The sequence below is a fragment of the Wolffia australiana genome, chromosome 10 (assembly GCF_029677425.1).
Source record: "Wolffia australiana isolate 7733 chromosome 10, ASM2967742v1".
In the NCBI taxonomy this organism is placed as follows: domain Eukaryota; kingdom Viridiplantae; phylum Streptophyta; class Magnoliopsida; order Alismatales; family Araceae; genus Wolffia; species Wolffia australiana.
The window spans coordinates 7,356,060-7,379,210 of record NC_135844.1 but is presented as its reverse complement, the minus strand read 5'-3'; the positions used below and the strand labels follow the sequence as shown (position 1 = coordinate 7,379,210).

Sequence of the window (23,151 nt, the reverse complement as noted above, 5' to 3'; positions counted from 1 at the left end):
TATGCAAATATGAGTAATTTAATGCATAAAGATGCATAAATATAATAACATAAGGCACTAAAAATGCATGTTATCAACAAGTACACAATAAATGATGAGAGAGAAGTTCCATGAAAGAGTCAACATAGTCATTTTATCTTCTTGAGCACAAGTGGTAGCTTACAGGCGATCATCTCAAAACTCAACATATTAATTTATTCAATCAGTGATTGATTAATTAATATTTATATTTATATAGTTAACTAATTAATAATGTTATACAATAAAGTTTATTAAGCCATTAGATTCATTGTCCAAACTGATACATTGGCATATAAGGTCACACACAAGTGAAATTTTAGACGCTACAAGATATACTTAAATTTTAGGGATTTATGGAACTTTTAGCTGGAAAATTATCTGTTATTTTTAGAAGGAATTCATGAAAAAATGCATCCATATAAGGGTTTTGAGTTACCCATCCTTCTTCTCCTTGGAGTTATGCTCGGCTCATGAAGATAAAGAGGAGGAGATTTGAAGTCCCAAGGATCATATGTATACTTCTAGAGACACGACACTAAAACAATTTAGCACAATTCACTTGAAAAAATCTTGAAATCACATAATCGATATGTGAAAAGGTTATTTGGTCATTAGGTTTAATTATTGTAAAGGATGGTTAAAATCCCACTGTGTTGTGTAGTACAAATCATTTATGGGTCATGAAAAATATGCAGACACTAAGGAGAGATAATGTGCACTCTCTAAGGAAAGAGTTCACTGAACTGATCTGTATGAATCCCTGGATGGTTTTATATCAATCAAGTTAATTCATGTCATAGTTGAGTAAATGATTCTAAGAAGTGAGACATCAAGGACATCTCGTTGATGGATGATTATATTTTGCATGTAACCTATGAGTTCTTAACCTTGATGTTAAGATAAACCTCAGCTTGGATGCAACAATAACTCCTTGAATGTGATTGAGTGGTCAAGATGGGATATTTTCCATCATTTTAAGAGCAGATAATTAGGGAAGGCAGTGATTAATTTGTTGGCCAAAGAAGTGGAAATATCAAAGAATGCATATCGTAACTATGATGTCTGATTAAGGTTTGATTAATTCCCATGTCCTAAAGTGTTGTAGAGTTTTTAATGGATGAGGAATTCTACAAAAAAACTAATTAATGACATAAAAGAGTTGATGAACTCCTTTGTACCATTAAAAACATGTGGTGTAGCTTGGCACCTCATGCATTTACTTAACTTATGTTATTTACAATCTATATTTTGGATATATTTACTTAATTTGGTTAGATTAAAGGACTTATTGAGCTAGGTTATATAAATAGACTAATCCATGGGTTCAGCGGATCATAAATACAGTTTTATTTCAAGTCACAAAATATACTTAAATTTCTAGGGTTTTTATGAAAAATACATTATGTATAAAAGGACCTGAGGCTTTAACAGAGAAATTCCCATGCAAGTCTCTCCTTGGACACCACTCCCTCTCCATCTCTCCTTGATTTTCCTTCCCTCTAGATGCAACTAGAACAAATGAAAATATCTTCTCAAATTAATGTCATCTCTGATAAAGGAAAAGATGAGGATATCTAATTTGTTAAGAACTGCACGGATGCCTCTTGAGTGTGGAAATTATACTATATCAAGACAGTGATGGGGACCATCTAGCTCTGAAGACCGGTCTCAACCAGCTGGAGGAACCAGGGCTGAGGTGAAAGACCTGGCCTTCAGACCCCTTAGGTTGATGTTATCTTCGTTCGTGCTTTCATCATTAATTGGATGCAATCAAAGTGAATAGAATTTCAACAGATTTCAGGATGATTTGAAATTAAGGTAAAATATATTTTGATCTAGAAAAAACCTTTACATATTTCATAAAAATATATTCCAACTTGAAACTTTATCTTCTTTATGAATATAATGTCATACTACTTTTTGAAAATATAATAAAGTAGTTCTGAATTTTTAAAGGCTGATTACATGCATAAATTACCCTTGGAATGCTAAATATGTTGATAGTATTGCAATATCTAGGATCCTAGCAAAGCCTGTAGTTTGCAATGCGGCCCAGGTGCAATTTACACTGCGTATTAATAAATTAAAAATTATTTTATTCTTCAATAAATTGCTGAAAGTAGTATGAACTCCCAAAAATATCAGATATTTTTTTTTACCAATGAAGGTCAAACCATATGAAATCAGTGAATAATCATTGCATAATGATGGTATTTTATCATTTCTTTTATTCACAAATCATGAAAATTTGAGGAAGAAAAATTAGAAAGCAATATATTATGTGACTTACTGAATAAATTTCTTGTCAAACATAACTTATCACTTGTTATTATGACGGGTATGATCAGGACTATCAAGCCATGTCTCCACCTAGATTCTTATGGTGTGATGCAGAACGATAGGTCACGATCAAATGATTGTTACAGCATCAGTTGGAGGGGTGAAATGCGAGTGAACGCTGATGCTAATGCGACGAGAAACTGAATGAGAAGTATAGAGCCAGTATCGACCGACAATGGCGGTGATAAAACCCCAAATTTGGTATTTACTTCAAGCAATTATAACATTTTTATGCATTGAAATATTTAAAAATATGGTTGTTATCATAAATTACATGTAATTAATTTTTCAAGGTGAATTCTGATTTTTTCCTTATTTTATGTTAATTTATGAATTTTATGGAATTTATTTAAGCTTGAAATAATTATTTTTTAAAAAAATGGCAGGTTTAAACATTGATTTTGATGTTAATTAATGTGGGGATGAATTACTGAGTTTTATAGAATTTTTTGAAATTTTATTGGAATTTTTGGGACTTTATTCGTGGAAGAAATGAATTTTTAACTAAGAAAAGGATATATTTATATGGGGAATATGAGTTTGAAAGCAATTTCTAAATATGGAAGAGTTTTTCTTAACATTTTTTTGTAATTATGCCCTTAGAAACAACTCTTGGTCGTGTCTGCACACGTAAAGATAGGATTAAAATAAGTACAGGGTTTTATTGCAATTATTCAGGATTGTTTTAATGGTTTCAGGAAAAAAATGGAGGAGAGAGAATGCGTAAGGCGTTATACGCAAATACTTTTGGGCGGCGTCAAATGATGCATAATACTTTTGAAAGGACTTAACTGCAAAATGCCAAAGGGGATTTTTTGGGGTACCCACGTGGTCAAATCTCGGCAGTCGAGGAATATTCCTCGTGGCGGAAAGTTCACCGCCCATGGGGCGCATACAAAGTGCACGCACAGCCGGTGATGTGGCTCTTGCTGATTGGGCGAGTTATGAAAACACATAGGTAAGTGTGTTTTAAATGCACTTTGAAGTTTTTTTATGTTTTTCTTCCATTATTTTTATTGTCGCCAACAGGTATGTGGCATTCAGAGAATCAACCCAAAGAATGAATTAAAATTTCTCCAGCCAATCCGCCATCAACACATCATTGTGTGCAAATAATAATAATAATAAAATAAATGAACGACTATGATTGGTCAAAACTCATATGTTAGTATCTTTTGATCCTAAAGTTCAATTGAGGTGATTTTTTTATGGATTTGCTCATCTTAACCTCCTCTTTCTACCTGAAGGATCATTCAGATCAAGCCTACATTTATGTATAAAAATTAATTATTAAACTGGGGTAAAAGGGTATTTTTTATCACGTAACCTAACTATAAAAGCTAAATTTCGAGAGGAGGAGGTCATTCTGGAGGTTGTTCATCCACAGTTGCAAGATAGAGAGGAGCTTCATCCTGATTCGACCCTGTTTGGTACTATTTTCTTGGTTGTATATGAATTTTTAGTATAATTTGGATGATTTGTGAATGAATTTCTTCGTCGTTCTTGTCAATCTTGGTTTGAACTTCTAAATTGCTAGGCTTGAGCGAAATATACAAGCCCTTACTGGGATTGAGAAGAGAGATTATGAGATTTACCTAGCTATTCCAAGTTCAGGATAAATTTTTTTTGCAAAAAAAAAGTTTAATTTTTTGCCCTTTATGATGTAATAGTTAGTGCATTTTGAATTACCAAATCCCCAAAACCAACTTAACCGAATCAAATTTACTTCTTAATCACTTTAGTTGGCTCCATTGATCCTTTTAATTGGATCAAAGAATTCAATCTTGAGCTCTATACTTCTTCTATTCCTCCCATCTCTTCTACCCCCCTTTCCAAATTCATCTTCTAATTAGGGTGGTTTGATCTTCATTGAAGATCAAATTAACTCTAATTATGGTTAAATTATTTACGCAGATCACAATTTAATTACCTTACAAGCTTACCTTGGACGATACCTCTACTTATAATTATACATCTTACATTAAGGTTTTATAAATTTCATTGTATAAGCTAAAATAAACAACAAGGGATCATAAAGTTGCATAATTGACCCCTAGTTTTGGCTTATCAGGCTGCTAGTAAAATCATGGTGAAAGGGATTTGGAATCCTATTAGGCTCCCAATGACCTTGTCGTCAGACTGAAGACTGACAATGTGAGCACGGCTACTGCCACTAGCGCGTGCTCCGTAAACAAGTCCAAGCAGGGACATAGCGATAGTGAACGTAACGCTCAAAGCGATAACCCTATATATCCCTAACCTAACCATGGTGGTGGAGACTGGTTCGGGAAGTACTAAAGGAAATAACGAACACATAATTCGGGAGAGATGCGAGCATACCATAATAGATCCGACCCATTAGTGACGCAGATGGCGGGCTGAGCAGCACATGTGGTGTTCGCAAGGACGGCGTGCAGCGGCAGTGTGGGCGACATGAGTTGTACTGGCCGCAATGGCATGGTGGTACAGATATTGGTGCGAGCGGTTGCATGGTGATGACGTCGGTAAGTGGTATGGCCAACAGCTTGTGCAGCAATCATATGGAGAAGCGCGGGTGGACAGCGGGCGGTGGCGTGAAGAACGTGAGTGGCAGTTGCGATGGCATGTGGAGCACGGGCGGCGGTGGCAGGCAATGGTGGTGCCACAGGGCATCTTTGTGGTGGACTGGTAGTGGTGTACTGCATACGATGGTGGCAGAAGCCATAGCAATGGCGAGGGATGCAGCGACGGCCTGAGCAGCAGTGGTGGAAATGGGGTGGTGCAACGGTCGCAAAAAGATGGCCTGCGAATGTCATGCGAACGCGATTGGTTGACGTGAGCGGCACGCGGATGGTGGTGCAATTGGCATACAGGCGGTGCTGGGAGGACGTTGCAGAGCAAAGTGGCACATCGGCACAACAACGATGCACAATACGACGGTGTGGGGCATGCTGCATAGGGCCCTGGGGGTGGGCGCTGGGCAGCAGTGCACGGGGTAGTGTGGCGGTGCAGGCAGTGGCAGGGTAGTGGTGGCCGGGGGGCAGCGGAGTTAGGGTTTCACAAGAAATGTCCCATACTCATAATGGAAAATATTGGAAAGGGGAAAAGGCAACATGTTGGGTCCTATGGGCCCCTCTAGAAAGGAGATGCCCACACATAGGCCCACACACCCACAAACTCATGGAGCCAACACACATAGGCCCAAACATACAAATACAAAGGCCACACTAGTTTTAACCCCTCCCGATACCTATACCGGATGCCGGTATCAGGACCAATGCTGCATCGGATACCAGAAAGGGAATTTTTGGTATCTGTTTTTTTTTATATCCGGATAACCAGATATCAGTATTGGATATAGGTTGCTACAGTGCCGATATCCGATACCGATATCCGTCTCGATGTCGTCATTCGTCTCCATCTTAGGGGGAAGGATGACGGTACCGGATATGGGGTGTGGATATCGGTTTTTGATATCCACATCGAATTTCATTAAATTAATTACTTAATAATTTTTGTGTATTTTTTATTTGAAACTTTGAATAAAAAATACACGAAAGAGGTAAAGATAGCTGATCAACTAAAGGTAGCAGACGGCGGAATAGGCAGACAACGGACAGTGGACGGTGGCGTCGGCGGATGGCAGCATCGGCAGAATCAATGCACGGCGGACTCGGGGGTACATTCCATCGTTTTCGTCCGTTTAAGACTCGTATTTTTTGTCGGTTTAATCTTAGACTATGCTGATTAATATTCCTAAATTTTCTTTGTTTTCTAATCCTAATTCATCTGCTGATTCTCAGTTATGTAGTTAAAATGACTATAGCATTGCATCCCAATGCTATAGTGAAATTAAAAGATGTTATTTGCAGATATCATTAAAGATGTTATTTGTTTATTCATTCATTGATTCTTCTTCGATTTTTTATCTCTAATTCTAATTATCTGATTCTTTCTCACCGCTTTACCTCTAAGTCTCCTTCTCTCCTCTCATTCTCTCTTACTCTCCAGTCTCCAATTCTCCATCGCCCCTCTCTTCACTCTCGATCATTCTCCGTTACTCTATAATTCTCCCTTTCCTTCTCTCAGTCTCTCTTACAATCTAATTCTCCATCTATCACTCATTCTCTCTCACGCTCTGCCTCTCATTATCTCTCCCTTACTCTATCTATCAATCTCAATCATTCTCCCTCTCTTCTCTCACACTTTATTACTCTCTAATTCTCCCTCATTCCTCTCTTCTCTCTCACACACACATTCTAACTGACTCTATAATTCTCCCTCTCCCTCTCTCAGTTTCTCTTACAATCTAATTCTATCTCTCTCTCTCCTCAGTCTCCCTCACACTCTGAAATTTTTTGACTTACAGTTCCATCTCTCCCTCTCTTCTCTCACCTCTATTACTCTCAAATTCTCCCTCTCTCCTCTCTCTCTCTCACTCTCCCATATTCTATAATTCTCTCTTCCCCCTCTCTCATTCTCCCTTACTCTATAATTCTCCCTTTCCCTCTCTCATTTTCTCTTACTCTTATAATTCTCCCTCTCCCTCACGCTCTGTAACATTTTCATATTTTTACCTCAAATTCTCCCTAATTCTCTCTCACCCTCTCTTACTCTATAAATCCCCCTCTCTCTCATTCTAACTTACTCTAGAATTCTCCCTCTCCCTCTCTCATTTTCTCTTACAATCTAATTCTATCTCTCTCTCTCATTCTCCCTTGCGCTCTGAAATTTTTAGACTTACAGTTCCATCTCTCTCCCTCTCTTCTCTCACCCTCTATTACTCTTGAATTCTCCCTCTCTCCTCTCTTCTCTCTCTCTCTTTCTCCCTTAGTCTATAATTCTCTCTTCCCCTCTCTTCTCGCAATGTCTCCCACCCTCTAATTCTTAATCTCTACTCTCTTTCTCTCCCTCTCTCTAAATCTCTCTCATTCTCCCTCAGCCTCTCTTACTCTCTATTTCTCTCTCATTCTCCTCTCATTCTCTGCTACTCTCCTCTATCACTCTGTCTTCTTTTTAACTTTTTTACCTCTAATTCTCCATCCCCACTCTCATTCTCTCCCACTATAAAATTCTGACTCTCTCCTCTCAATCTCTCCCACTCTCCAATTCTCCCTCATTCATCTCATTTTATCACACTCCCTATTTCTCCTTTGCCTTCGTCTACCATCTATATTGCTCTCCCATCTATTTAAAGTTTTAACATCTAATTCTCCCTCCCTACTCTCATTTTCCCTTACTCACTAACTCTGCCTATCTCCTCTCACTCTCTCCCACTCTCTGATTCTCCTTCGTTCCTCTCATTATCTCATACTCCCTAATTACCCCTAATTCTCTCTCACCCTCTGTCACACTCTAATTCTCCCTCCCCACTCATTCTCTTTTACTCACTAACTCTACATAACTCTTCTTGAATTCACCCATCTGTTATTCTCCCCTAGTGAATTCCACGCTTCTGTCATTCTACCTAAGTGCTCTTTTTATTTATTGGTTACATTCATTGTATCGGTTACTTTCTTCGGAGTTTAAAATGTAGTCCGGCATCATGCGATGCCGTATTATACAATCATTGCTTACCGAATTATGCCTTCAGAAACATGAACCCACCTAGAGGCGAGGCCCAACCCAAGACAGATCTGGGTCGGGAGCTATAGGTCCTGAACATACAGACACGAGAACTTCTCGTGCCGTACAAAGTCACCCTCGTTCGAATCAGTCAGTCATCATTGACTACTTTGAACACATGGAAGATGGATACTATGCATGCTTACTGTGGCAAGAGATGAACCCACACAATAAGAGAAAAGGGATAAAGCGGTAGGCCGACAAAAGCACCAACGTTTTTTGGCGACATTTCAAAGCTTGCCATCCAGCTCATCACGTGGAGCTCAAGGGCGAGGTGTCGAAAGAACCTGATCAGCCACATATATCTAACAGATTACAAAGCAGACAACATGGAGAACTAAGTCAACGAGGGCCGATGAGGGGGCACACGCTGGAGGAAACTAAGAATGTCATTGCATGGTTCATATGCATGGATGATTCACCGTGGAGCATTGTTCAAAATGTCGCCTTCAAGGAGATGTGGCGTTACGCGATACTTCTCGACCTTGGATCCTCCAAGTGCGAAGGTCATGAAGCAGTGGACCATCCAAATGCATGGTCACATGAAACAAGATGTGAAGAAGCTATGGGAGAACGTGGACCGTGTGTCACTCATTGTAGATGCTTGGACCGCTGAGAACGGTACCAGACTACTGGGCATCACCATCCATTGCGTGGGCGATAAATGGTACCGAGAGCGGGTACTTGCCATCCGAGAAATCATTTGCAAGCATGATCGGGAAATCATGGTGGCCATCTTTCTCCAGGCTCTAGATGAATTTTGTCCACGGCCGAAGGTCAGTATTCAACGGCAAACTTTATCTTACTAACTAAATGACAACATGCATTCCTAGTGCCTTGTATTATTATATTTTACGTGTTTTATGCATTAAATTACTGATATTTACATGTTATTAACCTTAAAATGATTAAATATATTTTTAGAACAAATTTCTGAATTTTCTTTTTAGGATTTTTCTAACAATATATTCTAAAAGAATATAAATTTTGAGACAGAATATGATTTTTCTGGAATTTTTTGATATTAAATTTAGAAATATATTATTCTTCTGAGTAAAAATATATATTTATACATATTTTTTGGGATTTTATTTTATTTAATATGAAATTTTAAGTATTTTTGTTTTTTATGGCATAGGGTGACGTGGCGTGCCGATGCGCCGCCACGTCAGTGTCGAGAAAGATATTTTTTCTTTTTTTTTTATGTCATTTTGACATGTACATGTGGCACGGAATGCGAAAAGCCATGGAATACGAAAAACCACGGAATACGAAAAGCCACGGAATACAAAAAGCCATGGAATATGAAAAGCCAAAGAATACGAAAAGCCACAGAATACCAAGTGCTTTGACTTCTTAACAAAGGCTAGGATTGCTTCAACTTCCAATGGCCATAACTTTTGATCTTCCCCTCATCTTTCTATCCATACCCTCTGATCTATAAATAGAGGCATGTATTATTGTAAAAATCATCTTGAACTTGCTTCCTAATTTTGTGGGCTGATTGAAAGATAGTGAGTTTTGAGATCCATCAAGAGTGTTCTTGGTGTCTTGGGTGTGTGGGAAGAGACATAAGAGAAGAGGGGAGCTTACCGGCACTCGCAGATCGCCATGATCTTGGCGGAGTGTAAGGATCTAAGGTAAGTGTCTTCGCCTTACGTTGTTTCTCTCCCAACATCATCGTTATCATAGTTATAGTTTTTTATCAACATTTCATTTATCACTTCACTTACTTACGTCCCCATTCTCTCATCTCTCCATCCTTGCCATCGTACCACTCCATATCCAACCACTATCCTCGTTCATACCGTCGTTCATCGTCATATCCATCACAATCACTTACTCTTTTCTTTAAGTTAAATTAGCTTATAGTCACATATCTTTTATCGATATCACTAGCTCACGTCCTCAATTCTTGCTTTCGTCGGTCCTCTCGCCCATCATCACTAGTATAAGAAAGTACTTTCTTAATCATCGTTCCCTGTGGAGACGATCCGTACTCATCACTAACTAAGTATTTTTTAAGTACGAATAAATGTATTTCATTGAATAATCTCAATCACCGACGATGAATTTTAACCCTAAAATTGAGATTATCACTGAACTCGTGACTTTACATGTGACCAATATTATGCAGGTCTACGCCGTGACTACTGACAATGCGACAGCGAATAAGAGGATGTTGGCCTTGATGGCGAGGAAGATAAAGATCGTGAACTCGACCTTTAGTGCCAGAAGGCACGTCCCATGTGTCGCGCACATTTGAACATTGTTGTTCAAGCCACAATAAAAAGCTTCGGCATTCCTTCGGCCCAAGCTGTGGAGCCCGAAGAGGGCGACGTGACGAGGACAACATACCACTACGACAATGACCAGGACAACAAGCTTGGAGATATGTTCTCAACATCTAACGACCATGATGGAGCACGTCAGGCATTATGTTTGGGTGATGTAGTTGCAAATGTGCGAACACTAGTGCACAATATTCGAAGCTCTACGCAACGGAGAGAACTTTATGCGAATGCATGTGAAGACAACCCGGAAGTTGAGGACTCTAACATGGTCATCTTAGACTGTTTGACCCGATGGAGCAGCACTTACGCTATGCTATCGGCCGCCATGAAGAAGTGGGATGTAATTGATGAAGTGTCAAAGGCTTTTGGCCGGAAGGGGATGGCGACAAAGATGTCTAAGGATGAGTGGGAGTTAGTGAAAGAGTTTTGTCCCATCCTTGGTTGTTTCGCCGTATCCACAGACCATGTTTGCAAGATAGTGACACCGGCGATATGTGACGTACTATACCTCATAGACGACCTCAAAGAACACATGGGGGAAGTGGTCCAGCAAATTGAAGATGGCAATTTCTTCACAGGCGTACGACAATTGCATGAAACATATTGTTCCAACATGGCGCAAGCGTGTAAGGCAATGCATTGGAAGCTTGCACAGTATGTAGAGATCTTGTGGGCGAATGAGGCAATCACCGCCGCAACATTGATGGATCCATTCCACAAAGGATCAACGCTCCGTCAGGGCATTCAAGAGGCAACCATCGCATACGTACGGTCCTTGTTACTATGTGAATCACCGCCGCGTCGACCGAGAGGGGACGCTGAAGAGGGACCCTCAAGAGGTAAAGAGTTGGACACTTGGCTTCGGAGCATTATGCAGAAAGTGCAACTAGCACGTGCATCAACAAGGTTGGCGTGGGACGAGTTCAACCAGTACCTAACGGAGGTCGTGCCTGATGAGGGAGTGTTTACTCCCCTATCTTGGTGGGCCAGCACATGGGCAAAGCGTTTCCCCTTACTTGCAGCCATTACATGGGAGTTGTTGTCCGTATGTGCGACATGCACTCCTGCCGAGTGCATGTTCTCTGTGGGCAATGCTATTGTCACGTACAAGAGATCACATATGTCGCTGATAAGCATCGAAATACTAATCACTATGAAGTGTTGGCTCCTTGCGAACAACAAATGATGGTACACTAATGTTGAGCTGGATTCAGATGGCGATGATGAGCAAAATGGTGTGGTCGCATGTGCTAGAGGTACACATCAAGTTCATGAAATACATGTTTCCCATTTTTTACGTAATCATTTTTTTTTATTTCTTAACTTTCACTACGCACGTGACGATCAAGTAAGTACAAACCTCTGACAGAGCCGTCTAATGCCCAGGGGAAGAGCGTGTTTTTGACATAGCCTCCTTTGTTTAAGACTTTGCACATATGTACTATATATTTAGTGAATTTTGTTAAAAATTAAGACTTGTCCATGTATATAATTTTATATTTTTTATTGATTTTTGCAACATTCTCATGATTTTTTTTTGAATTTCACTAAATTAAAAATTCCCACCTAACCAAACAAGTGAAGTACTTAGTTCAAATATGCACTTTATTCAGTATTATAAATATTGGTTCCATGAACCATATTAAAGCACCATAAAGTGGGGGAGAATTTATTAAATTCCGAAAAAGTTCTTGAACTCTCAAAAATTAATAAATCACATTTAACCGTACAAGTAAAATAATTAATTCAAATCTGAACTTCATTACTTATCATTAACATTGGTTAAATAAACTTATTGAGGCACCTAAAGGTGGAGAAGAACTTAATTAAAACATAATAGCCTTTTGTTAAAACCTAATTAGAACTTAATTCTCCTGAAATAATTGTTAAATTTCCCAAAATTAACAATTCTTTATATCCGTCATTACTAGATTTCTCTACCCTATCCTATATATAATCTTAATATCACTCAAAATGAATAATCATTTTCATTAAATATCATGCTAAGCTTAATATCCTTCCTCCTATATGTTAATTATAAATCTCAAATAACCCCTCCACTATTATCGTACACTCTCCCCCTACTATTAAACAGTCAGATTTATTATTCCTCTTACTAACTATTTCTATTATCTATTAAAAGTATTAATTTCTTAAACTTACATTACATTAATTTCGTTAAAACATTAATTGTAAGTCTAAAATAACCCATTCCACTAATATCTTACACTCTTCCCTTATTATTAAACCGTCAGATTTATTATTCCTCTTACTAACTATTTCTATTATCTATTAAAAGTATTAATTATATTATGCAATTTTATTTCCTTAAAATTACATTATATTAATTTCGTTCTAACATTAATTATGGCCCACATAATGTTGCATTTTCGACATATGAATTTCAACATATGTCAGCAATACGTGAAAGGACATATCTAATTTAATCAATACATAGCATATGTGGGTGCACGCAATGAGATTTACTTATATGACGGCTGACGCAAATATAAACTCCAAAAGAATTTAGAATTTTCCCATATGGGATCGCGGTGGAATGAGAAAAAATAAGCGGATATCGATTTATGATATCCGGATATCGGAAGCCGATATCCGGATATCGGAAGCCGATATCCGGATATCGGAAGCCGATATTTGGATATCGAAAAAACTGATATCCGGATATCGAAAACCGATATCCGATATCATGTATCCGTCGCGTCCATTTACCTATGGTATCCGGTACCGATATCCGTCTAACCCTCAGAGACGGATATCGTCCGATATCTGATATCCGATATCCAGCAGCATCCCACTTTTTCCCAGATATCGGATATCGGTTGTCCGATACCAAGTGACGCACGGATACTGGTTGGGCAAACACTAGCACACACACACACAAACACAAGAGGCCAACACACATAGGCCCAAACATACAAACATAAAGGCTCACATTTAAGGCCTTCAAAACAAAGAAGCCATAAAATCACAAAAGAAGACACCATCAACCTCCGTGGGGTCATTGACTAGGCCGGATATTGGAAGTCCGGCTCTTTCCCTTCAGCCCATGCTCCTCGAGCTGGCAAAGACCAGTCTTCGGTGCTAGATGGTCCACATGATGATGTCAATGGATGATTATACATTTATGGCACAACCTAAATGAGAGCATTTGAATCCACTTTACCTTGTTTGTTCTAAATTAGTTGAGGTTACTATAGTCATTTATAGCTTCTGATTTTGCAAATATATTTGTTACCTATTAGGGTCGATTACACAATGCATGATTTGAGATTCAAGGGCATTTTAGCATAATGTTTTAATGTGTGTTTTAATGAATGTTCAAAGTAAGGCATGCCTCAATAAGAGTTGTGATCAAAGCACAATAGGCCCTCAGTCAACTAGTTGACTGATTATAAGTGAAGATAAAATAGCAGCCTTAGTTATTTTAAAGGCTGCTTAGTTTGACCATACTGTGAACAAGTCAAATCATGTATTCAGGGCTTGTATTTTCTATGACATGAAGATAAACATATTTTCTAACACTGTTCAAATATTTGTCTGAATTTGACTCCATTATATTTTATTTGATGACTCATTCAAATTTCTAATTACTACCTTTAAATATTTAAGGCTAAATTTACTGATGATTTAATGAAAATTTAGTACATGAAGATATCACTATTCAATTTTGATTGATCATTTAGTTTAACTGATCTGAGCCATATACCATTCAGTTTTGGATCCCAAGAAAGTGCTATATAAATGGTCCAAAATATTTTTATATTCCACAGCAAAGCCTAAAATTCCATTCAATCACGATACTTAATTTGAATCTAATAATTATGCATTCATAAAAATTAGTGTAACATTGAATATATAATATACAGAAATTACTAAATTTCTTTTACCTACCTGGATAACATGAGACTTTAGAATGTTTAAAGGATAAGCTCGCGATTTGAAGCTAGAAATCTGTCACACATATTAACATATATAAAAATCTTTCCTTTTTGTATTGGGTTTTTAGGAATCCTTCAGAGTCTATCTCAATTGAATAATCACAATAAAGGACGATAGATGACAAAATCGAATGGGACTTTCACTCCGAAATCCTGAAAAAATATAATATTTGTATAAATTTGCGTATGGATTCACAATATCTATTGAATTTCTGAAAAATTCATGTATGTCTAACATGTGTTTCTACTCATAATTTGAAAACTAGACATCACACTTTACCACATATCTTTAAACATACATCAGAGCTCAGACTACCTCACTCGTCTGAACATGACAGAATCGAATGGGACGATCACTCTAAAATCCTGCAAAAAGATAAATTTTGTATAAATTTATGCACGGATAAGATCTAATGAATTTCTGAAAAATTGCTGCATGTCTAACGCACGGTTTTACTCATGATTTGAAAACTAGACATCACACTTTACCACATATCTTTCAACATACATCAGAGTTCAGACTATCTCACTCGACTGAACATGAAAACATGATGACACATGACAGATGAGGATGACGGTTGACGGATGGCACATGGCGCATGGCGCATGACGATGACGGTTGACGGGGTTAACGGATGACGGTTGACCGACGACGGATGACGGTTGACAGATGGCGCATGGCGGATGACAATGACGGTTGACGGGGTTAAAGGATTGACGGTTGATGGATGGCGGATGACAATAACTGTTGACAGGGTTAACAGATGACGGTTTGACAGTTGACGGATGACTGTTGATGGATGACGGGTAATGGATAATGGAAGATGGTTGATGGATGACAAATAACGGAAGACGGTTGATGGATGACTGGCTAGTCGATGTTCGATGATGTGACAGTTGGCGCTATGATGGATGACGGATGACGGTTATGGATAATGGAAGACGGTTGATGGATGACAAATAACGGATTACGGTTGATGGATGACTGGCTATTTGATGTTCGACGATGTGACGGATGACGGGTAATGGATAATGGAAGACGGTTGATGGATGACTGGCTCGATGGTCGACGATTTGATGGTTGAAGATATGACGGATGACGGATGACGGGTTTGAAAGGGACGGCCATCGTAGCTCCTATAAATAGTCTTCCCTCTCCAGATTTTCCGACTGTTAAACCCTGCAAAAGCCCTAGACCTCGAAGCTCCGGCCATGGCGGACTTCCGGAAGCTGTCGGAGACGAAGGACCTGACGCGGATCGAGCGCATCGGCGCGCACTCGCACATCCGTGGGCTGGGCCTGGACTCGGGGCTCGAAGCTCGCGGCTCGTCGGAGGGAATGGTGGGCCAAATCCCGGCCCGGCGCGCTGCCGGGGTGATCCTGGAGCTGGTCCGAGAGGGGAAGATTGCGGGGCGAGCCGTGCTTCTGGCGGGGCAGCCGGGCACGGGGAAGACGGCCATCGCCATGGGCATGGCCAAGGCTCTGGGAGAGGAGACGCCGTTCGCGGTCATGGCCGGGTCGGAGCTGTTCTCGCTGGAGATGTCGAAGACGGAGGCGCTCACGCAGGCCTTCAGACGGGCTATTGGGGTGCGGATTAAGGAGGAGACGGAGATCATTGAAGGCGAGGTTGTGGAGATTGTCATCGACCGGCCCGCTTCCTTGGCCTCCACCAACAGCAGGTGCTTCCCTTCCTCTCTGTTCCTCTACTCCTGTTCTCGACTAGGAGACAAGAATTTTTCGATATTTGTCAGGAATTCGCGATCTCTTTTTCTTCATTCTTCTATCTTTTTTATCTTCTCTTTGCATTCTCTCCTAATAAACTGTTCTCTTTTCTCTGTTCTTACTTTTATTACCCTCTTATGAGTGATGCTTCGTGCTTTAATTTTGACCAGAAATTGATTCATTTTTGCTCTCTTTAGTCCTGTTTTCCTTATTATCCACTCACATTGTCTCTTGTCTTTCTCTCATTTCCCTTCTTCTAATTTTTATCCTCTCATATCTTTTCCTCTTTGAATCCTCTCTCACCTTTTTATTCTTGTTCTCTTCTTTCCATTGTTAAAAACTTTTCTCTTGTCTTTTTACTTGCCTCTTTCCTTGCTTTATCTCCGTCTCCTCTTTCTATTTCTTTATTGTCTTCAATCTCTCTCTCTCTCTTCTCTCTGCTGTCTCTCTGACAAAGATCGAGACTATGTCTCAAAAACGTAGTTAAATTAGGATTTTTTATTCATCCATACTACCTTGGTATACGTGTAGCTACGCTTCTTCTGACTCTGAAAAAATATAGTTCATAAGTACTATTCATACTCAGTTAAATTACACAAACTGAAGAAGTAAACTTAGCATTATACTGCAGTAATTTATTTATCCTAGTTTACTCTTTCACTATTTTTTTAGGACACATTTCTGATGGAAGGAGTATGTTGGGATTTGAATTTGGGAGTTTAAGTTATATCTTTGAAGGCCTTTTCATATCATTTATTTATTGATTGATTTACTTATGAACAGCTGAACGTTCCCAAACATTCTTGAAAATTCGCGAACGAATCAAACACAAATACAGACACCATATTTTGGTTGTTCCTTGTCGCCATCTTTTTTGGTTGCTCGTGATATCCTTTATGGCTCACCGACTCATATCTCTATCTCTATTTCTATTTACTTATCTATATCCATCTCTTCTTGTCTCTTATTCCTTGTCTCCATCCCTATCACTATCGATTACTCTATCTCAGTCTCTATTTCCGCCTCCATTTCTATCTCAGACCATACCTCTATCTCTTTTTATGTCTCAATTTCTACCTCAGTCTATATCTTTATCTCAATTTCTGTCTCAGTCTTAATCTAAGTTTCTACCTCTATCTCCACCTCGATCTCCTTTTATATCTCCATCTATTGCTCTATCTCTGCAATATCTTGATCTTTATCTCCTTCATCACTATCTATCACTCGATCTCTGTCTCTATTTATATCTCCGTCTTTATATGTAATTTTATCTCTCCCTATCTCCAGCTCTGCCTCTGTACGATCTAGGCTCTGGATTTGATTTTCTACGGCCAAAGTTATGCTCATTATATATCGGTGTATATGCCACTTATCTGTCTATCCTACCTCCACTCGTTTCCAGCTCCATCTCTATCGGGATATTCATCCCTATCTCCGTCTCTATCAGTTTCTATAACTCGATCTTATCATAGTTTCTATCAATCCATCACCACCTCAACCACTACATATGTCTCAATTTCTGTATCAAAATCTATATCTATGTCAATATATCTACATCTGCATCTTTCTACAATTGTTAAACTCCCTACTTTATAATGGAGTTTCATGTACAAATGTAATAGTCTGTATGCCTATTTAAGTCTGATGGAACATGGATGAGAATGAACTATTCTCCTGGTTTCTCTAGGGTTTCTTCCCTCTCTCCCAGGGCAGTAGGCTCCTCTCCAAGCCCTGTCTTCCTTTTCTCTCTGTCGCAGCTGAATGCCCTAGTGTTGGCCATGGGTGTTAACCTTGGCAGAGTACCTCAGTGTTGACCTAGGTTTGGGTGTGGCAATGACTGCAGATAAGGACTTATTCTGACAGCAGGTGTCGATTTTGGGCTTGTCCTCATCGTGAACTATGGAGTAGGCGGTGCTGTTAAGCACAGCCTTGACTGCATATAATCTTGGCTGCAACCTAGGATTGACCATGCAGAAGACCTTGGCGTTGACTGTGACATTGACCAAAAGATGACGGCAGGATTGACAATGTCAGAAGAACTTGGCGCGGACCATGGGATTGACCAGGGGATTGCCCAGAGAAGACGTTGGCATTGGCCAAAACGTGACGGCAGGATTGACCACGACATAAAACTATTGTAGGCTGTGGTAGAGAATCTCACGCTGAGTGGGTAGTTGATTGCAGGTTTGACTGCAGCAAGGGGACTTAACTGGTGACTGCATTGGCAGTCCGTTTGACCATGCATAGACTTCAGTGAGAACTGCATCAATGACTCTCAGTTTGACAAAGGAGGGAGCTCTAAATCGGGGTCGGAGGAGCGTTAAATCAGCAGGCCGCATCATGTAAATGAAATAGCTGTGTGTCATGGCTTTGCAGCAAGACTCCCATTCTTTTCTGAATGTGTTAGAGGGACCGGAGGCCTTCTGGGAGGGAGGCCTTCTGGGATTTCAAAGAGGTTGGTGCACCTAGGGACAGGAGTAGTAACAAGTCTTTCTTCAATGGAAGGGAGACGTTGCTGGATGGTGTTGTAGAAGCTGTGGTGAATTTTGCCTCTTCATGGTGTAAAGGGCCGCGATCAGAGGGCGTGGGGCCCCTTTAGATTTAGTATGTACTTATTAATCCTATCTATTTATGACATCAAGTGGGTCACCGATTTATTGGGTTAACGGCAATATCTGCATCAGCAGTAGCGCCATGGCAACGGCACCAACATGTAAGTGTCAATGCCTTGCCATGAAAAGCTGCTTCAATAGGGAAACCACAGAGAGATGCCATCAGGCTAGCAATGGCGTCATGTGGGCCAAATCAGCAGGCAATACCATGGCAGCGACCATTGCCGCATCATTAGGTGTTGCCATGCCATCAGAGGTGCCGTGTCATTGGCATATTCGTCTCTACCCTGTACTCAATCTCCAAGCTGGCAATGATGGGCATTATTACCAGCTTGAAGGGGGGGGGATGGTAAACTGCAGGGTTGAAGTGTCACTCCCTACTTTAGTAGGGACTTCTATGTAAAAATTATAAAAGTCTATCTGCCTATTTGAGGCAGTTAGAATGTGAGTGAAAATGAACTTTTCTTATGTTTTTTCTTGGGTTTCTTCCCTCTCTCCCATGGCAGCAGAATCCTCTTATTGCCCAGCCGTCTCTCTCACCTGATCAACCCAAAAGTAAAAGCTCCATCTACATCTCCATCTGATATGGATCTCTTTGTACAACTCTCTTTTCTCCTATGTCTACTACTTAATCTGCATTTCCATCTTCATCTACATCATTTTATATATCTATTTTAATTCTATATCGACATGAATCAGCTCAATCTCTACCTTCAGATTTCTCATTAGCCATAGTTTTCTCATCTGTTCTCTTTCGCTGATCCTGATCACAACTTTCGTGACAGTGGGGGATCGTCTCATCCGCCTTCATCTTCATCCTCGTCTGTGTCGGCAACAAAGACGGGGAAGTTGACGCTGAAGACGACTGACATGGAGACAGTCTACGAGCTCGGTGGGAAGCTGATTGAGGCACTATCCAAGGAAAAGGTGCAGAGTGGGGATGTGATTTCCCTGGACAAGGCATCAGGCAAGGTCACCAAGCTTGGAAGATCGATCGGGAGGTCTCGAGATTATGATGCCGTGGGGCCACACACAAGATTTGTGAGGTGCCCTGAGGGGGAATTGCAGAAGAGAAAGGAGGTTGTCCACTGCGTCACTCTTCATGAAATTGATGTCATCAACAGCAGGTAAGAATCTAGTTTGGTCATAAGTTTTTAGGCTTTTGGTTCTTTTGTTTCTTCCTGATGTCATTGTGATCTAATGTGGTCAAATCGTTTATAATAAATTTATTGGAATTTGACTTAAGTTAAATCTTATCAGGTTGTCAGTTTGAATGATGTTTTGCGCTTTTCTGGCTTTAGTTTTTTCTTGGATCTTCATTATGTCACTGTGATTTTTTTCATAATTTCGACCTTGTGATCATTGAAATTTCTTGAGATCAAACCTTTTTTTTGTTGAAATTGAGCTTTTGCCAGTAGAATCCTTATCCAATCGCAATTTCGGATTTTCTGACTTGAGATTCTTTTCTTGGATTTTCTTGATGCCATGGTTTAGTTTTTTTTTTTGAACCATTTCTAAGCAACGATTACCGAGATCCTCTGTTCATCGATTCAAGCTGTAGGGAGATGTATATCCTACTGGTTCAGTAGGACATAAGGAAGGGAAAATGGGCCTGGCGGGCCGGGCATGTACTATGTCACGATTGCATATATCAATAGTAATTTTTGGGTTGACCACCGAGTTTGGGTGGACTCCCCTCTTTTAATTCAAAAAAAAATCGATTCAAACCCTGCAAAATCATTCCTATAAATCGAGTGAAAATTCGATTGACCGATGTCACTCCTTTCAACAGAACGCAGGGTTTTCTGGCGCTATTCACCGGCGACACGGGGGAGATACGAGCGGAGGTTCGGGAGCAGATCGACACGAAGGTAGCGGAGTGGAGAGAGGAAGGCAAGGCAGAGATCGTGCCAGGCGTGCTGTTCATTGACGAGATCCACATGCTGGACATTGAGTGCTTCTCCTTCCTCAACCGCGCCCTCGAGAACGACATGGCGCCGATCCTCGTCGCCGCCACGAACCGCGGGATCACCACGATCCGCGGCACTTCCTACCGATCTCCGCATGGGATCCCCTTGGACTTTCTAGACCGGCTTCTGATCATCACCACTCAGCCTTATAACGAGACGGAGATCAGGCAGATCTTGGAGATCAGAGCTCAAGAGGAGGAAGTGGATATGGCGGCAGATGCAATGGTGTTGTTGACGAAGATCGGCGTGGAGACGTCGCTGAGGTATGCGATCCATTTGATCACGGTGGCGGCGCTGGCGTGCCAGAAGAGGCGGGGGCGGGCAGTGGAGATGGAGGACGTGAGCCGGGCCTACCAGCTGTTCGTCGACGTGAAGCGGTCTACGCAGTACCTGATGGAGTACCAGAGCCAGTTCATGTTCAACGAGGTGCCTGGCGATGACGATGACGATGCCACAATGATCCCTTGATATATATATATATGTGTACTAGTCTCGGCCCATCCAATTCTCACCCTCTCCAACTATCTATTCCCCTCAATTCCTCCGAATTCAGAAAAGAATCCTGAGCAATATTTCTCTTTTGTCATTCTGATTATAAAAAATCACAGTGGAGATTGCAGGTGTCCTCCCTCTTTCTCTATACATATATTTATCTTTATCTTTCTCAATATATGTTTGTGTTCAGTATAGTTAATATTCGTCTTTCTCCCTATCTATTTACCAGAACATATTTTCTCTTTGATTTTTCTGATTTAAGAACAAGACGGGAGATTACAGCTGTTATCTGTCTGTCTCTCTCTCTCTCTCTCTCTCTCTCTCTCTCTCTCTCTCCTGTCTCTCTCTCTCCTGTCTCCCTCTCTCTCTGTCTGTCTCTCTGTCTCCTCTCTCTCTGTCTGTCTCTCTGTCTCCTCTCTCTCTGTCTGTCTCTCTCTGTCTCCTCTCTCTCTCTCTGTCTCCTCTCTCTCTCTGTGTCTCCCTCTCTCTCTCTCTGTCTCTCTCTCTGCCTCTCTCTCTATGTCTCTCCGTCTCCCTCTCTCTCTCTGTCTCTCTCTCTGCCTCTCTCTCTATGTCTCTCCGTCTCCCTCTCTCTCTATGTCTCTCTCTGTCTCCCTCTCTCTCTGCCTCTCTCTCTGCCTCTCTCTCTGCCTCTCTCTCTGCCTTTCTCTCTATGTCTCTCTCTCTGTCTCTCTGTCTCTGTCTCTCTGTCTCTCTCTCTCTCTCTCTCTCTCTCTCTCTCTCTCTTTCTCTCACTCTCTCGTTCCCACGTACTAAAAACACTCTGGAATGGTCGAAGAAATAAAGAACGGACAACATTGAAGAGTGGTGGATCCTGAAAGATGTAAAGAGAGCATAGAAATGTGTGCCGAGAGATATCGATTAAAAAGTTCAATGGTAGTAGGGGAGAACACCGTTAATATTTTGTAGAGGTGAAGCCGTGAAGAGAACTCATGTATTTTTTATCAATACTAATAGCAGATAATTAAATGTGTGATTATTTTACAATGGTATCTATGTCTTTCTATCAATCTCTCTCTCTCTCGATCAAAACTCTTTAATGGTATCGGAAGTATTATTTTCTCCCACTTTTTATCTATCTGAATCATTCAATACATGTATGATTTTGAAAACTGGAAACTAATTTTCTATAATTCGCAGATGGGCATAATTGGAAATTAATTTTTTATAGATTTTATATCTCATTTGATGCATCTTCAGTCCTACAACTAAAATGTCACTTCTAAGTTGGGGCTCAAAAACAAAATTAAGAGAGGCAACATGAAATAAAAGAATCTGTCTACTTTCACGAATCCATATCAGCAAAAGGAAGAAATGCTATTGTGCTTAAAAAGCACAATTTCTCCAGTTTTTCTGTGCTAGTTCATTGTGCCCCTGTTCGTGGTGAAATATTGATTAAAATGTATGTTATTTTCTGTTTAGGATATTTGCCCTCAGGAAGAAATTTCTCTTGAAGATCTCTCTCCCTAGAAAACAAAGTGCAGTTCCTCTTACAGAATCGGTCCATTTACTTGTTTTTTTTAAATAGGTTCATTCACACTGTAATGTTCTACCCACCAAAAGATAGATCCTACTTTTTAAAATTCCAAATGCTGATGACATTTTCATGAGAATATTTATTCACATTTCAGGTATCCAATCTCTTTTACACTGATATCAGTATTAGTATGAAATTATAATCTGACGTATAGTTTCAAATCATGTCTGTCTTTTATGACTCACGATGACTCATGTTACATGATCTTCTTTGATGACTTTTCTCATTTGTCACTCTCTTTTTCTATGAAGTAGACTAATTTATCTCAAATCATAACATCTTATCTCTGTATATCATCGTATACCAGGAAATGATTCTATATAGGAGTATTTTAGGAGGTAGAGAGAAAAGCAACCAAGAAGGCCCCAGTGAAAAAATGGGGCAGAGAGGGACTGAGATAGACCCTCTCTCCTAACATACTTTGGTCTTTCTGGGCTATGGTGGTCAGAATTGGCCTTATTAAATGGGCCAATTGGGCCATCCTAGTAGTAAGATTCTATTTAACTAAATAACACTATGTGGAAAAAGTTTAGGTGGCCTAGTCATTCGCATTTATGCTCAATCTTCATGCCACAA

The 23,151-nt window shown here is 40.1% G+C and overlaps 1 protein-coding gene across 1 annotated transcript; it reads left to right on the top strand.

Annotated features, from left to right (window-relative positions):
- The first annotated feature begins 15,381 nt into the window (after nt 1-15,381).
- LOC144708609 (P-loop containing nucleoside triphosphate hydrolases superfamily protein) lies at nt 15,382-21,148 on the top strand. Its single transcript, XM_078582012.1, has 3 exons — nt 15,382-15,897; nt 19,338-19,679; nt 20,345-21,148. Exons 1-3 carry the CDS (start codon nt 15,431-15,433, stop codon nt 20,988-20,990), a joined length of 1,455 nt encoding a protein of 484 aa, XP_078438138.1. The 5' UTR covers nt 15,382-15,430; the 3' UTR covers nt 20,991-21,148.
- Nucleotides 21,149-23,151: the final 2,003 nt, after the last annotated feature.

What these genes read in the sequence shown, in the direction of transcription:
- LOC144708609 (XM_078582012.1), top strand. Translation starts at nt 15,431, where the DNA reads ATGGCGGACTTCCGGAAGCTGTCGGAGACGAAGGACCTGACGCGGATC. An exon ending in TTGGCCTCCACCAACAGCAG is followed by an intron (nt 15,898 to 19,337) that starts GTGCTTCCCTTC and finishes CTTTCGTGACAG; the next exon opens with TGGGGGATCGTCTCATCCGC. An exon ending in ATTGATGTCATCAACAGCAG is followed by an intron (nt 19,680 to 20,344) that starts GTAAGAATCTAG and finishes TCCTTTCAACAG; the next exon opens with AACGCAGGGTTTTCTGGCGC.